This window comes from Podarcis pityusensis, assembly GCF_964106645.2.
Source record: "Podarcis pityusensis genome assembly, chromosome: 6".
Classification (NCBI taxonomy): domain Eukaryota; kingdom Metazoa; phylum Chordata; class Lepidosauria; order Squamata; family Lacertidae; genus Podarcis; species Podarcis pityusensis.
The window spans coordinates 66,310,447-66,324,262 of record NC_138030.1 but is presented as its reverse complement, the minus strand read 5'-3'; the positions used below and the strand labels follow the sequence as shown (position 1 = coordinate 66,324,262).

The following is a 13,816-nucleotide window of genomic DNA, read 5'->3' as shown; positions in this document are numbered from 1 at the left end:
CTCCTTGTGCCCTCCATCTTTCCCAACATCAGGGTCTTTTCCAGGGAGTCTAATCTTCTCATGAGGTGGCCAAAGTATTGGAGCCTCAGCTTCAGGATCTGTCCTTCCAGTGAGCACTCAGGGCTGATTTCCTTCAGAATGGAGAGGTTTGATCTTCTTGCAGTCCATGGGACTCTCAAGAGTCTCCTCCAGCACCATAATTCAAAAGCATCAATTCTTCGGCGATGAGCCTTCTTTATGGTCCAGCTCTCACTTCCATACATCACTACTGGGAAAACCATGGCTTTTACTATACGGACCTTTGTTGGCAAGGTGATGTCTCTGCTTTTTAAGATGTTGTCTAGGTTTGCCATCGCCTTTCTCCCAAGGAGCAGGCGTCTTTTAATTTCGTGACTGCTGTCACCATCTGCAGTGATCATGGAGCCCAAGGAAGTAAAATCTCTCACTGCCTCCATTTCTTCCCCTTCTATTTGCCAGGAGGTGATGGGCCCAGTGGCCATGATCTTCGTTTTTTTGATGTTGAGCTTCAGACCATATTTTGCGCTCTCCTCTTTCACCCTCATTAAAAGGTTCTTTAATTCCTCTTCACTTTCTGCCATCAAGGTTGTGTCATCTGCATATCTGAGGTTGTAGATATTTCTTTCAGCAATCTTAATTCCGGCTTGGGATTCATCAAGCCCAGCCTTTCGCATGATGAATTCTGCATATAAGTTAAATAAGCAGGGAGACAATATACAGCCTTGCCGTACTCCTTTCCCAATTTTGAACCAATCAGTTGTTCCATATCCAGTTCTAACTGTAGCTTCTTGTCCCACATAGAGATTTCTCAGGAGACAGATGAGGTGATCAGGCACTCCCATTTCTTTAAGAACTTGCCATAGTTTGCTGTGGTCGACACAGTCAAGAATAATGTTACACAAGAATAATGTTACACAAATAAGTATATGTACCAAGTTTGTTCACGTCATTTGTATATCACAAAAATAGCACAATAAAGATGGAAAAATATCTACAACATATGTTTCATTAGTAGTGGTCAGTGTATGAGTTCTTGGTTTATGAATTGGCCATTTCTCGCACGGACTGATCTGCTACCGGCAAGAGCGCGTCGCCACCTTTAAGAAGAGGAGGCGCGGCAAAGCCGGCTGCTTCCAAAGCTCCTCCTTCTTCCTGGTCGTCAGAGCTGCTTAATATGGCTGCCTCCATCGCGCCTCGGTGTAGTCCTCCTGCAGCAATAGTAATAGCTCTTTTATTGGCTTGCTGTAGTTTAGCGATCGCAGACGGAATCCAGGTACGCGACGGGGGCGAGGGGGGCCGGCTGGCTTGAGCTAGCTGAGCTGAGTTGCACGGCTGCGCAAGGGATTTGCCGCTGGTTCTTTCCCCTCCCTGACCCTCCTGTTTCATTTAAACTAGCATTTGAGCTTTCCCTTCCCAGTGTCCCCTCTTTGCTGCTGTGAGTGAGTGACTTTGTGTAACCCAGGAGCCTTTTGCCAGGGATGAAAATCGTCCTTTGAGAAGAAGACGTTAAAAGCGAAATAAAAGCAAGCACAACTCTAGAAGTACAGTAGAAGCCTCTGGTTGTGGAAATGCACCTTTGCGGAACAGTTCCTACGCACGCACCAGAGCCAGTTGCAGCAGGGTCGGTTCCAGGTTGTGGATCAAGGCTTTGGAGACGTCCTCCGGCCCAGCCCAGCCTAGTCTTCCCAGCAGGGTTGCATTTTATGAGTAAACAGGTGGGACTGATCATCGCCACACCTTGCCGCCTCAGCTTGTTTGCTCGTCCTCTCTCTCTGGAGGCGCTGTAGGAAGGATGAGGCCTGTTGGACCTCATCCTCACCGCTGCTGTTGCCAGAGGGACAGGGCAGGCATTCAGGTGGGCCAAGGCAAGGGTCAGCCACCTAGTTGCTCATGCTCACCTGTGCAACTCTAAATCTTTCGTACTGTGCCTAAACAAGGAAACAGAGCCTTTTCCCCTGTGGAAGTTGTTCCAGCCATTCAATCTTCTTTTCTGCATATGTGTAGATGTTCATAACAAGGTAAAAACAGCCCTGTCAGATCAGACTTGGGAGTCAATAAAACCAAGCATCCTGTTACTTTCAGAGAGCATGCAAGGAGGACAGGATGGGAGAATATCTCCCCCACGTTTGCTTACCAAGAATAAGAATAATTTAATTTTTATACTGCCATTTATCACTTGTTATGCCCTGGTGGTTTACATGCTCAGGCACTTGCACGTTAAAACTATAAATGCATGACAAAGCAAATTAAAAGCCTATTAAAATCAAACCGGAACAGACAGACATGTTCCTTAGTTACAGCTGACCAAAACGTATTGGCCAATCCAGAACTTCGCCACTTCATTCAGCTGGCAATGAAAAACATGCAGTGATATCACTAGGCATATGTCTTAGCACCTGGCTTTTGAAGGTGTGCTATCTGTGAGTGTGGAGATTCCATATGGTGCTGATAACACCTCACCTTTGTCAGTTTAATGCTTTTTGAAACAGTTGGTAAGATAGAGAATGTTTGCACATGCTTGGGGATATGCCATAAAGGCCAGGATACCTAAAGTATTGCCTTATTTCCTACATATCCAAACACTGTGCTTTACAGGAGAGGGCATTCTGTAGATACTAGCTTATAAGGAGGCCTGCTCCACACAGTTTTGGAATTGGGCCTTTAGTGTGGTGGGTATCTTGGAATTGCCCAAGTTACATGTCAGACAGGCTTTTTGGGGGTCTGTGGGAGACTTGCAACAGCCCTTCTGTGTGGGGATACCCCAATTGGTGTCTGTATTTGATTTGAAATAGTGTTTATGGATGTAATGGTCTGTAACTGTTTTTATATATGAAATTGTTTTATATATGTTTTTATTGTGTGGTGAAATTGCTTCACGATGCTTCTTAGGAAGTGTTTCATATATGAAGTAGGAATAATAATAGCAGCAACCTGTGTGAGAGTTGTCCTCATATTAACACCTGCTGTGTGAAACATAGTCATGTGTAATTGAGAAATGCCTGTTGAGAACACTGAAGGCACCTGTGGAGACAGGCTGAGAAAGCTGGAGGGAACCATAGGCACACCGAAGCAGGAGCAATGACTTATTTTTCTGCTTATTGCCCAGTTTTCTCCTCCAAGCCTAAAACAACCTAATTTCCACAGTGAATATAATTTGTAGTCTGGCAGTAAGCATCTTCAGGTCTGGCCCAGTTTAAAATAGGCAAATTGGCTTGTGAATCAAACTGGCTTCCTACTTCAGTTCTGCTCAGGTATTTTATTTTGAACCCTGGAACTTCCTATACTGTAGTCCTGTTTGTAAAAATTTGGAGCTACTGTTAGATTTTGCAGCATTCACAGAATTGGTTCTTGTGGCAAACTGCAGTGGCACAAATCCTTCCTGTTTATCAATAAGCAGTCAGCAACAATCGGTGTTCTTGGATGTTTGTTTCTTGCATTTATTTTGTTTGTTTTCTCTTCAGGATCAAGCAGAACAGTTTTTTAGAAGTGGACATACAAACAACTGGGCAGTTTTGGTAAGTTTCTACATTTTTATCCACTTCCCCATGATCATTGTGCACAAATATTCCAAAATATTGCCACTTTGATGGTGTATGGAAATGCTTTTTGCTTGCACGTGGGGGTGGAGGGTGGGCTACATGATTAGATCCCATCCCAAAATGTTATATCCACTAAGCATCTGAAGGGCATAAATAATTCTAATGAAAATATTTTAACTAGTATCAGTCACCATTTGTTTAAAAATAAATCATAATGAGAAAAAATGCAAGTATTAGCCTAAACCAGAGTACCCAGAGACGCATGGGAGAATCATGTATTCAGTCTGTATGTGCACATGGGAGAATTGCACACAGAACAGAGTTTTTTTTTTTATAGAGTTCTTATTGCAGCCTCTTGCTACTGAAAACAGAATTTGTTTCTCAGTTCAAAATGAAGCTTGCTGCTGAATCAAAAGAAGCATCTGGTGAAAGCTTCAAAGAAACATTTGGCTGCATGCACAGTTCTTCCTTCTGCACTTGTATAGTTTTGTGGGGCTGTGGCTGTAGAATTCTACTGTTTTCTAACCATAAATATATCCACACATGCTTACTTTTTTCTGACCCTTTTAGGTGTGCACATCTCGATTCTGGTTTAACTACCGCCATGTGGCCAATACCCTTTCAGTTTACAGAAGTGTCAAGAGACTAGGCATTCCTGATAGGTAAGAAAATATGGAGGTTGTTTACAGCTTTAAAGTACTAAGACAAATGTAAAATTGGGGGGTGAGGGGAGAGAAGGGGACAGTCTGCCTTCTCAGCAGTGGTGCCCTCCCTGTGGAACGCCCTTCCATCAAATGTCAGGGAGATAAAAGAATTACACAACTTTTAGAAAACATCTCTGAAAATTCCAGATAACATTCCCCCCACCCCCAGTACCCAGAGAGGCAGGGAAGTTTTTAATGTTTGACATTTTATTATTTTTTGTATTTTGCTGGAAGCCCAGAGCGGCTGGGGAAATCCAGCCAGATGGGTGGGGTATAAACAATAATATATATATTTTTTATTAGGCTCTGATGTTGTCTGTGCCCACCTTGCTTGCTGCTATATGTCCACGGGTGCTAATTATGGTTCATTCTAACCAGGTTTTCTATCATAGTTAGGTTTTGTAGATGGTTAAGATAACAAGTTGCAGTTATAAGACTAAGGAGATGTTAAGGCGGGAGGTCCAGCTTATTCCAGTAAGGAGGAAAAACTGGAGATGCTGATAGCCTGCTTATAATTTCTTCATAATGATTAAAAGATCTTCTGCATTATGTTTGCACTGACCCTTAGTGACCTTCCGGGTGCTCAGAATATGGGCTTCCAGTTGTTAAATTCCACTGATCATCAGCTGAGGTGGCTGTGACTGAAACATGTCGGAGTCTGGACTAAAGGAAAGGCAGTGCGACCCAAGTGTATGGTTTATCTCTCATTTTGTATTGAGTAGGCTGATTTTCAGTCACTTCCAACCTTACATTTCTGGCATAGAATTACAATAGATACGTAGGAATAGGCCATAGATCAAGTATGTAGTTGCTAAATATATGTGATTATACTTGACTTTAAGTTTTCCAGAAAACACATTGCCATTTTAGTATGCCTTGATTAAAAAAAGATTTTATCTTAATTAACACATCAAATGATTAATCGGCAAGGTCTTAAACTAAATGGAATGCTTGCTTCTTTTTGACAAAGACATGTTTGCATGTTCAAAGGGGACCAAATAGGTACCATGTTTTGAAGTGTGTTACTTGCTACAGCTGAATTTCTGAGGCATTCCTACTGAGATCTTTGATGGTTCAAAGGATTTTCAAAGGCACTGTGTGAAAAGGTGTGATCACTTGAAAATTCCAGATAACATTTTTTTTCCCTAAGAAGGGATTTTTTTTTTAACCCTACTCTCACCTTTTGGATGATTCTGCTGCCATCTGATTCTCTGCTTTCCCAATTTTAACAGACTGTTTGTCAGTTCTTTGCTTCATGTGTATTTCCTTTCAGATGCATTATGTTCCCTTTGTGTTGATTCTGCTAGTACAGTGGTGCCTCGCAAGACAAAATTAATTCGTTCCGCGAGTTTTTTCGTCTAGCGAATTTTTCGTCTTGCGAAGCATGAAATCCCATAGGAATGCATTGAAATTCAATTAATGCATTCCTATGGTCAAAAAAAGTCCAAACAAAGCCAAATTTGGTACAACAAGAGTTTATTAAGTGCTCTTTAAAGTCACACATACTGTAAAGAGCATTTCAAAAATTGAAGGAACAATAAATTAAGTTTCTAAACATGACAGGAAAAACATTTAAAAATCAACAAAGTGTACATTACATTTTCTAAGACTCTGGGGGACCACTTCTAGAAGGTTCCTCTTCCACTCTTTGCTTCTTGCTTAAGAACCTGTCCATGGTCGTCTGCTTCATCCGCCTTTTCAGCACCTCCCTGAAAGGCGACATGACCGTCATATCAAAAGTGTTCGCAAGGTCACGTGCCACGTGCTTGTTAGGGTGGTTCCGCTCTGCAAAAGCCTGCACATCCTTCCACTTCATGCAAATGTCCCTCAGTTCTTTGGAGGACAGCCGTTCCTCAGTTGCTTCCTCCTCTTCCAGCGAGGCCTGCTCCTGCGCAGCCTCTGCCTGCAGTTCGACCAGCTCCTGGGTGGTCAGCTCGTGGTTGTGCTCCTCCACCAGCTCGCAGACGTCCTCCTCTGTGACCTCCAGGCCCATGGTCCTCCCCAAGGCAACAATGTCTTGCACCACTGTTGACTCTAGTGCATCAGAGTCACTTGGTGCCACACAGTCCGGCCACAGGCTGCGCCAAGCGCAATTCAAATTTCTCTGGCTGATCCCTTTCCAGGCCGTGGTGATCATCTTCAAGCAGGTGACGATGTCGAAGTGGTCCTTCCAGAATTCCCGCAGGGTGATGGTGGTGCAATCAGTCACCTCGAAGCATCGCCTGAAAAGCTCCTTGGTGTAGAGTTTTTTGAAATTGGCGATGACCTGCTGATCCATCGGCTGGAGCAGTGGCGTGGTGTTAGGCGGCAGGAACATGATGTTGATGAAGCTGAACTCCAACAAGTCCTCCTCAAGGCCTTTAGGATGAGCAGGAGCATTGTCCATCAGAAGCAAAGCCTTCAGCGGCAGGTCGTTGTCCAGCAGGTACTGTTTGACAGCAGGGCCAAAAGCAAGATTGACCCAGTCCACAAACAGCACACATGTGACCCAAGCCTTACTGTTGGATCGCCACATGACACTCAGCTGCTCCTTGTCAACCTTGTGTTTCTTGAAGGCCCATGGGTTCTCCGAGTGGTACACCAGCAGGGGCTTGATCTTCAGGTCGCCGCTTGCGTTGGCACAGAAGAGCAGGGTCAGACGGTCCTTCATGGGCTTGTGGCCAGGCAACTTGGCCGCCTCCTGTGCGATGAAAGTCCTTTTGGGCATCCTCTTCCAAAACAGCCCGGTCTCGTCGCAGTTGAAGACCTGCTGTGGAACGTAGCCCTCCGTCTTCACAGCCTCCAGGAACTCCAAGGCAAAGTCTTCAGCCGCAGGAACATCAGGACTGGCAGCCTCTCCATGCCTGACCATGCTGTGGATTCCAGATCTCGTCTTGAACCGGTCAAACCAGCCTCTGCTTGCCTTGAAGACTTCTGGCTCGCCTGAGGTTCCTGGCTGTTCCCGGATGAGGTCTGCGTGCAAGGCCTTGGCCTTCTCACAAATCACGGCCTCAGTCACTGTGTCCCCTGCACGCTGCTTCTCTTCTAACCAGATGAGGAGCAACTTCTCGACCTCCTCCAGAACAGCTGGGCGGTTCTTCACGATCCTGGTGACTCCCTTGGCTGCATCAGTCGCAAGGATCTTCTCCCTCATCTTCAGGATGGTGCCGATGGTCGATGGGTTCCTGCCGTACTCCCTGGCGAGGTCTGTCATACGCATTCCACCGTCGTGCTTCCGGATGATCTCCTTCTTCATTTCCAGCGTCACCTTCTCCTTCTTCCTCTCGCTGGCCTCTGCAGCAGCAGTCTTCTTCGGTCCCATGGCAGCACAGCCCCTAGCTTCGTAAACTCAGGAAAAAAATAGTAATAATCAGTGCTTCACACCCAAAAAATTCAAAAGCACCCAGCCACCCACCACACAGGAATTCAAACCCAGAACCAAGTCCTTGAATTCCAAACACCCAACCCAAAATCCAAAAACCCCCCAAAAAGTTTTAAAAGTTTAACTTACGAAATGGCTGCAAATCACCAAAGTCTTCAAAATCCTCAAATGGCTGCAAAAGAAGTTTTGGAAAAGCTTTAAAAATCACCAAAGTCTTCAAAAACCTCAACTGTTCCCCCAGCCACCCACCCACCACACAGAAATTGCAAACCCCTCCCCAACTGTTGCAAACCCCTCCCCAACTGCTCCCCCAGCCACCCACCACACAGAAATTCAAACCCAGAATTTTTTTTTTTAAAAAACAGCAGAGTGGCCCAATGGTCACAAAAAATCATAAAAATTCAAAAAAACCCACACAAGCTCCCAGAGTCTTGCAAACCCCTCCTCAACTGTTCCCCCAGCCACCCACCACACAGAAATTCAAACCCAGAATTTTTTTTTAAAAAAAACAGCAGAGTGCCCCAATGGTCACAGAAAATCATAAAAATTCAAAAAAACCCACACAAGCTCCCAGATTTTTGCAAACCTCTCCCCAACACCAAGTCCTTGAATTCCAAACACCCCAACCCAAAATCCAAAACCCCCCAAAAAAGTTTTAAAAGTTTAACTTACCAAACGGCTGCAAAAGAAGTTTTGGAAAAGCTTCAAAAATCAGCAGAGTCCTCAAAAACATCAGAAAAGGCTACCACACCGTGTGCAATGTGTTGCTCCTCGAAGTCAAGTCGCAACTGCACCTCTTCAAGCAATGCACCCTGGGTATTAACGGTTTTACGAAAAAGGAAACAAACTTGCAAGACGTTTTCGTCTTGCGAAGCAAGCCCATAGGGAAATTCGTCTTGCGAAGCAGCTCAAAAAACGGAAAACCCTTTCGTCTAGCGAGTTTTCCGTCTTGCGAGGCATTCGTCTTGCGGGGCACCACTGTACATCTCTTCAGCCAAAAAAATAAACAAAGGACCATGACAGCCATCAATACAATTTGCAGGTGGCTTCATTGTGACATGTCAGCCTGCCAGTCACTAACATACACATTGTGAAAATGACTTTCTGTGTTGTTTAGAAGGACTAGTGTAGTGTCGTGGGTAAGGATTTGCATTAGGCACTTGCATCTCAGTTCAGACCTTATACTAGCTATGAATTTGACCTCAGCTTTCCAGCTGCAAGTAAAATGTTTTAAGTGTATTTTAAGAGCAATATGTAATGTGACACTAGATGGCGATAGTGATCCTTACGGAAAATTCAATTACCGTATTTTTCGCCCTATAAGAAGCACTTTTTCCCCTCCAAAAATGAAGGGGAAATGTGTGTGCGTCCTATGGGGCGAATGCAGGCTTTCGCTGAAGCCTGGAGAGCGAGGGGGGTCGGTGCGCACCGACCCCTCTAGCTCTCTAGGCTTCAGGAAGCTATCTGCTAGCTGTGGGAGACGCAGCTCTCCCACGGCTAGCGGAGAGCTTGCCTGCACCCAGAAGCTTGGGCGCGCTGAGCTCAGCACACCCCAGGCTTCGGGCTTCGCGCAGTGCTCCACTAGCCGTGGGAGAGCCGCGCCAAGTCGCGCGGCTCTCCCGCGGCTAGCGGCTAGCAGCCTGTTCTGGGGGCTGGGGTCAGGGGAAGCTCGGGCTTCCACTGCCCCAGCCCCGCACCTGGGGGGGAAATAATTTTTTTTTCTTTATTTTCCCCCCAGAAAACTAGGTGCGTCCTATGGGCCGGTGCGTCCTATGGGGTGAAAAATACGGTACTTTTAAAAACAGTTTTAAAAAAGCATTTTCGGAACGGTTTTTATATGTGTGTAAATTCCACCTTTGTTTGGTGTTTTTTTGGTACACCCGTTTACACACCCATATTTCAATAAGAACAGAACTGGGTTAGTGGTCACAGAATGCTGACTGCCTCATGAGAGTAAAAACTAGAAAACTGGATGGAATACAGTGTTGATTGTTTATTTCTGTTTATATGTCTTATTATTTCTAGAGTTTACATCTTCCCTATGTTCTAGCCTGCTGCTTTGAAATTTCTCAGCTTTGGCTGGCTGGTCATGGTTAGAGTCCACAATCCAGAGATGTTCTTCTTTAACATCCACACAAGATGTAGTGGACACCTGCAAATGTCTCAGCATTGACTTCTTAGGTGTTCTCTGCAGAGTTCACCAAACTCTGCTGGCTCCAAAAATCATTTTGAGAATTTGGCGTGGGAGATTTTTGAAGAGCAAGTCTTGTTGGAACTGCTTGTGTTGTTTTTCCTTCAAAATGCTCCTGTGGGAAATTACCAAACTGATTTTTAGCCTCAGTTTTGTCCTTTTAGAGCAGGCTTCCTCAAACTCGGCCCGGCCCTCTAGATGTTTTGGGACTACAACTCCCATGATCCCTAGCTAGCAGGACCAGTGGTCAGGGATGATGGGAATTGTAGTCCCAAAAACATCTGGAGGGTCGAGTTTGAGGAAGCCTATTTTAGAGTGACCATAAGGTTGCAATTGATGGCCTTTTTAAATTATGTTAAGAATATTCTCTATATTCATTGGTAGCAACATGACAGGGTGCTGTTTCTTTAGGAATGTGGCAGCTAACGTTTTGGTGGAATATTCTATTCCAGATGAAATGCTAGTGTCCTGTTACTTCGTCCTGCTTTGTGTACATTTAGAATCCTGCAGTTTGATTCCCTGTCCCCAGGACTTTTTCCTCCTCTTCACTCCCATCCTCTTAAACCTGTATCCACCAAAAACACAAATCTTATCTTGTTGTTTGCATTACAAAAGTTTGCTACAAAAATAGCCTTTTTTATTACACACTTGCACTGATGTATAATTAGAGACTTGGGCGTTTTCATAAAAACAGTGAGTACTTGGTGGAAGGGGATGGGGAAACTGTCACCTACATTTTATTGAAAAAAGTATACCAAAGCTCCAAAAGGGCTTTCATATTCTTTTGTGTGTGTGTGCGTGCGAAAGTAAAATATTTTAGCAGTTCTCAAAAGTGGGAATCAGATTTGAGCCTCCTCTTATATTATTTATTATTGTATGTGTATCCCGTCTTTCCACTTAGGTGCACAAAGTGGTGTTCATGGCTCACCCCTCCCCCAAATTATTCTCACAACAATCCTGTGAGGTAGGTTAGGCTGAGTGTTAGTGTCTGGCTTGGATCACGCAGTGAGCTTCATGGTCTATTGGTGTTTTGAAACCTGGTCTCCCAGGTCATAGTCCAGCACTAGGACTAGGCATGCCTTACAAAAGAAGGTGAGCCCCACTGAACTTGCAGGCTAATAATTAGGCCTGGATTGCAAGAGAAAAGAAAAAGGCAGATGTTGTTATTTTGGAGGACCCTCTAAATTAAAAATGAACACTCACTATAATAAGTTGTTTCAGGCCTGGCAGCATGAATTAGCTCTGTTGACTTCTTCAGAAAATCACTTTCATCTTGCCTTTCCTCAGCTTCACTTGCGTCTCCTTAGGCTTAGGGAGACGCTCCAATTCAGAATACAGTTTTCAGTGTGAATCAGGACATCATGTTGTGCTGTTATCTTCAGTAGTGTGATTCTAGAGAAACTTGCAATGCGATGGTCCCAAATTATGTGAGCCGTATTTTAACTGTGTGTGTGTGTGTTTTAATACACTGTCATTTTTTCCTGATGTTATGGTTTTATCCTTTTGTAAACAGCTTTGAGCCTTTTTTATTTTATTTTACAATCAAGTGATATACAAATTTAGTGAAATAAAATCATGTTACAAATACTATTTTTATTTGTTCAGTGTATGTAATGGACCGCCTCCTGAAGGAGCCCAGGGCTACAAATACATCACTAATCATAACATTTTAAAAAGACATTTGATTACAGGGTTGCAAGGAACAGTATCTTTTAGTTATCAGATGCCTGGGTGAAGAGGAAAGTCTGTGAAATACTCCTGAAAATCGGCACTGAGGGAGATAGATTGCACCTCGCCGGGTGGGCATCCCACAAAAGGGATGCCAGGCAGGTTCCCTTGTTAGCCAGCGCTCTGCCCTAAACCATTGTTAGCCAACATTGTGCCTTCCAGATGTTTTTGACTCCCAACTCTCATCACCCTGAGCTGGCACGCCTGTGATCAAAAACAATGGGAGTGAAAGTGCAACAGCATCTGAAGAGCACCATGTTGGCTAACCCTGGGCTATAATACACCCCCTATGGAATATCCTATTTCAAGGTTTGCATTCATCCGTCTTCAAGGAAGTTTGTGAAGACACACTGCTTCAAAAACAGCCTTTCCCTCAGGTGCAGTTTGTTTCCTCTTTCAGCAGTTGCCTTTTAATTTTCTGTCTTTTAGTCGAAAAGATGGGTGGAAAAACATGTAAAATAAAAAAGAAGAATCATCCTTTGGCTTTGAGTAAAACGTCAACTTAACATTTTCAGTAAGGCTGAAATAATTAATTGGATTAGCTAGTAAATCCACCACTGCCAGATTGAATAATGTGGGTATTAGTTGGAACTCCCTCCCCAGGAAGGATTATTTGTTAATGATGTCCAAACCGGAATGTCACAGGAGTGTTTCTGTTGTGAAGGTTATCAGATGGTGGCGCAGGAAGTGTTAGGTGACCTGGTGATCTGGCCCTAGCCAAAAACATTCTCGTAATGGCTTGTGTATTCTTTCAGCCTGGTTGTTTGCAAGTACAGCTGAAGTGGGATGAGGAAAACACTAATTGTGGATTAATTAATCCAGAAAACAATGACATAATTGTGTGCATAGGGCATAAGATGATTTTCTGAACAATAAGTTCTATAACTGTTGGCTCATTAGCACATTACATTGTCTGAAATCGTCTTCTGTGTTGAAATAGTGTAGTAATCATTTTAATAGGTTAATTACTTAAAAGAACAATCATTAATTTTTTTCCTTTTAAATGTAATTGGATGAGATCCTTAATTATGAAACATTATTTAGGTCCAGTCCAATTCCCAGATTGCAGATATTGGCAGCCCAATACAGGCTCTAAGCAGTGACATACACGTGGGTGTTTCAAAAGGCTGGATTCTCTTCTTAAACTAGGATTCTTCTTATGTGTGCGAACACTTCTGGTGCACCCCATGTGGTAAGATTTTTGAGTTTTGGTGTGCCCTGAAGACGCTGCCTTGCACTTTAGAACTCTGAGTCAATCAGAGATTGAAATGACTGCGCCATCTGGAAAATGAACATGAAAATTTGTTCAAAGTAGCAATAACATTCAAAATCAGTATGATAAAAGCGTATTGTTGGCCAACATTTAGAGGTGTTAATTAATTTTTTGGTCTTGCTTGCAAAGGCAACTTCCAGACATTGACCTCCGTCCAACCTGGCATCTGCATGTAGCGATAAGCTTCATAGTTGGCTTGCTCAAATTATGTGGTTATAAACAATATAGGATCTTTTTGCGGGGAACCTAATTATGCCCCTTTCTATTTGTATCTGCATACTTTATCTCATTAGCATAGATTCCATGCTATTTATTTAGCATAGATTCCATGCTATAATGAGAGTTGAATGTTCCTGGCCTCTCCATTTTTTAATTTTTTTTTAAAAAAAGGAAATATATGGAAACTGAACATATTGGAGGCTTATCTATGAGTTATTATTTTGAAACATGAAAGCGTTATCACATTTATCATTTTCCTGCTCTGAGAACAGTTTACTGTGCTTAAGTGGTTATGTTTTTGGAGAGGAAATAATGTAGAATTTCAATATATCTTTCTGTGGAAAGTTATTAGGGAGTTAATAACTGTGACTGTTGATTATCTGTGAACCTTTGAGATCAGAAAGGAAAGGCTCTATTAGAATATGTAAAGTGAAGCAGATGCATATATTTCATTCATTCATATATATAGAAATAGAAATATATAAATTTTAGTCATAATTTAATCCTACAAATACAGTGAGCAAAAAGTAACTTGGATCCAACGCTGTCTGTTTTGAGAAGAGAGTTGCTTTCCTTTCTGTTTATTTTTCTTGATTTCTCCCCTCCCACTGCTGTAACTTCGTATGTATGTATTTTCTAAACCGCCCTATACCCAAAGGTCTCCCCCATTCAACTTCCCGTGTGTTTGTGTGTGTGTGTCCTAGCCACAATGGGTACCTTTTTAGTGGTGCTGTAGTGGAGAGGAGAGGCTGGCAAACCAATGCTTAATGAGCAGAGTTCTGT

At 43.3% G+C, this 13,816-nt stretch overlaps 1 protein-coding gene across 1 annotated transcript in view; it reads left to right on the top strand.

Annotated features, from left to right (window-relative positions):
* The first annotated feature begins 1,141 nt into the window (after positions 1–1,141).
* Positions 1,142–13,816, top strand: part of PIGK (phosphatidylinositol glycan anchor biosynthesis class K) — a 108,808-nt gene continuing 96,133 nt past the window's right edge. The window contains exons 1-3 of the mRNA XM_081009003.1: positions 1,142–1,291; positions 3,480–3,533; positions 4,128–4,219. Coding sequence (XP_080865129.1) covers positions 1,193–1,291; positions 3,480–3,533; positions 4,128–4,219 — 245 coding nt within the window. The 5' untranslated portion in view covers positions 1,142–1,192. The remainder of the gene's footprint in view (positions 1,292–3,479; positions 3,534–4,127; positions 4,220–13,816) is intronic.